Source organism: Lissotriton vulgaris, chromosome 3_2 (assembly GCF_964263255.1).
Source record: "Lissotriton vulgaris chromosome 3_2, aLisVul1.2, whole genome shotgun sequence".
Taxonomy (NCBI): Eukaryota; Metazoa; Chordata; class Amphibia; order Caudata; family Salamandridae; genus Lissotriton; species Lissotriton vulgaris.
The window spans coordinates 242954570-242956544 of record NC_141690.1 but is presented as its reverse complement, the minus strand read 5'-3'; the positions used below and the strand labels follow the sequence as shown (position 1 = coordinate 242956544).

The 1975-nt window shown below is 37.4% G+C and overlaps 1 protein-coding gene across 1 annotated transcript; it reads left to right on the top strand.

Moving 5' to 3' along the window:
• The first annotated feature begins 656 nt into the window (after positions 1–656).
• LOC147725599 (small ribosomal subunit protein uS14) lies at positions 657–1076 on the top strand. Its single transcript, XM_086964556.1, has one exon. It carries the CDS (start codon positions 676–678, stop codon positions 844–846), a length of 171 nt encoding a protein of 56 aa, XP_086820682.1. The 5' UTR covers positions 657–675; the 3' UTR covers positions 847–1076.
• The last annotated feature ends 899 nt before the right edge of the window (positions 1077–1975 follow it).

The following is a 1975-nucleotide window of genomic DNA, read 5'->3' as shown; positions in this document are numbered from 1 at the left end:
TGTGCTATGACATGAAAAAATTTACAATTGGAAGCCCGACCGGCGGAGCTTCAGGCAGAGGCAGCCATCTTGGTTGCCTCCGTGGCCACGCCCCTTTATAAATATATATATTTAAATATTATAACAATAATTAAACATTTTTTTGAACAAACATTAAATATATATTTATATATACACACACATGGGTAGAGCAAGAGGGAGGATGAGAGAGTATTTACGTTACTTATCATTATATTACTTAGTAATTTGATGTGTTAAATACACCACAGTTTACAACATTTGTTATTGCATCCTTTCTACTAAGGAAGCTATTGGAAGTAATTGATAACGTTATTACTGTATGAAAATTATCCTACCTAGAGATTGGAAAGGACGTATCAAGAATAAACTGGCCCTGAAGAAGTCTGTAAGGACAAAACACGTTGGCTACCTCGTGTCTTTTTTTAAAAAAAAGAAGAATCTTGAATAAAGAAGTTATACCACGACCCGCTCTTTCTGTTTCTGAAAATTTGTTTCATTACAAATACATGTAATACTGAATGGAGTGCCGGATCACTGTTTGCTAAGTTATAATTACATATATATATTAACATTTCAATATACATTCTTTTTAGATTTATATTCTATTGCACTATATTTTCATCACAATATTTTGGCGATCTGTGAAAGAACAAGATGGGTCACCAGCAGCTCTACTGGAGCCACCCGAGGAAGTTCGGACAGGGTTCCCGATCTTGCCGCGTTTGCTCAAACAAGCACGGACTGATTCGCAAGTATGGTTTGAACATGTGTCGCCAGTGCTTCAGGCAGTATGCCAAAGATATCGGCTTTGTAAAGTTGGACTAAACTACACAAAAAAAGGCTGCTGCGTGGACGTCCAAGGAAAGAGTGGCAAAGACAAAGGAAAGCTATGGAGATGCAAAAAATGGACTATGCTTCCACCATGTTTGCTTAGCATTTGCCATATTCTACATAAATGGCAGTCAATATAAGGCTGGAATGTTGAAGAGGCTTTTTGCTCTGTGAACAGCTTGGAAATAAATGGTTGCAGTCTTAAAAAAAAAAAAAAAAAAACATTTTGGTATTTACATTCAAAATGTGTAAACGTAATATTTTGGTAAAGAATATCTTTAACACTATATTCTGGTGAGTCGATATAGTTGTTGTTGATATTCTCACATACAACCATCTAAACATTGACTCTGATCCTTTTTCTTGCCTTCTTTCTTTGGTTAGAATAATTGGTATTCATTTTGGGGATATTAAAAAGGTAGCTTCTGGTTTGGTTAAATGGGGATTTTTTTAATTAATCTATAACCATATTTAGAGCAAGGTATGCACCATAAACCTACAACATAAGGACATCAAACTACTGTAATGCTCACTGTTATATCTATAGTTCTATATTTCTAAGCCTGCATTTTGAAACCCACTTTGTCCATCTCTATTTTTAGTGATGTGAAGGTACAGAAACATATTATTTATTAGGGATTTATGAGGAGTACTGCGAGCCAGACATTAACAAGTCCCTTGGCCAGTGCTTAATTTGATCTGGTGGTTGTAATTATGGCCTGCAGGAACTCTTTTCTGGAGAAAGGCACTTATTTTTCCCTCTTCAGCCGTTCACCTAAAGCAAGAGAGGGGAAACACCGAAGGATGAAAGCTAGAGCAAGAGAAAGACTGAAAAACAGTGACAAAAGGATAAAGCAATGATGAAAAAGAACCTATAAGAGAGAGATAAGGGGGCAGGGAGAGTCTGGTGGTGGATGAAAGAGGCATGAGATGGTACCAAGACTACGCAGCCTTAGTATTAGGCAATTAACATATTCAAAGCACCAGCAGGGGGCTTCTGGTCAACACCTTGGGCCCCAAACACGTATGCATCCCATTACTGATTGGTAAAAGGTCAACAGTGCCAAAGGTTCACTTAGGGCTTTTTTTATGTTGGCGGTGGGACCACCAAAAGATATTGCGG

What these genes read in the sequence shown, in the direction of transcription:
- LOC147725599 (XM_086964556.1), top strand. Translation starts at nt 676, where the DNA reads ATGGGTCACCAGCAGCTCTACTGGAGCCACCCGAGGAAGTTCGGACAG.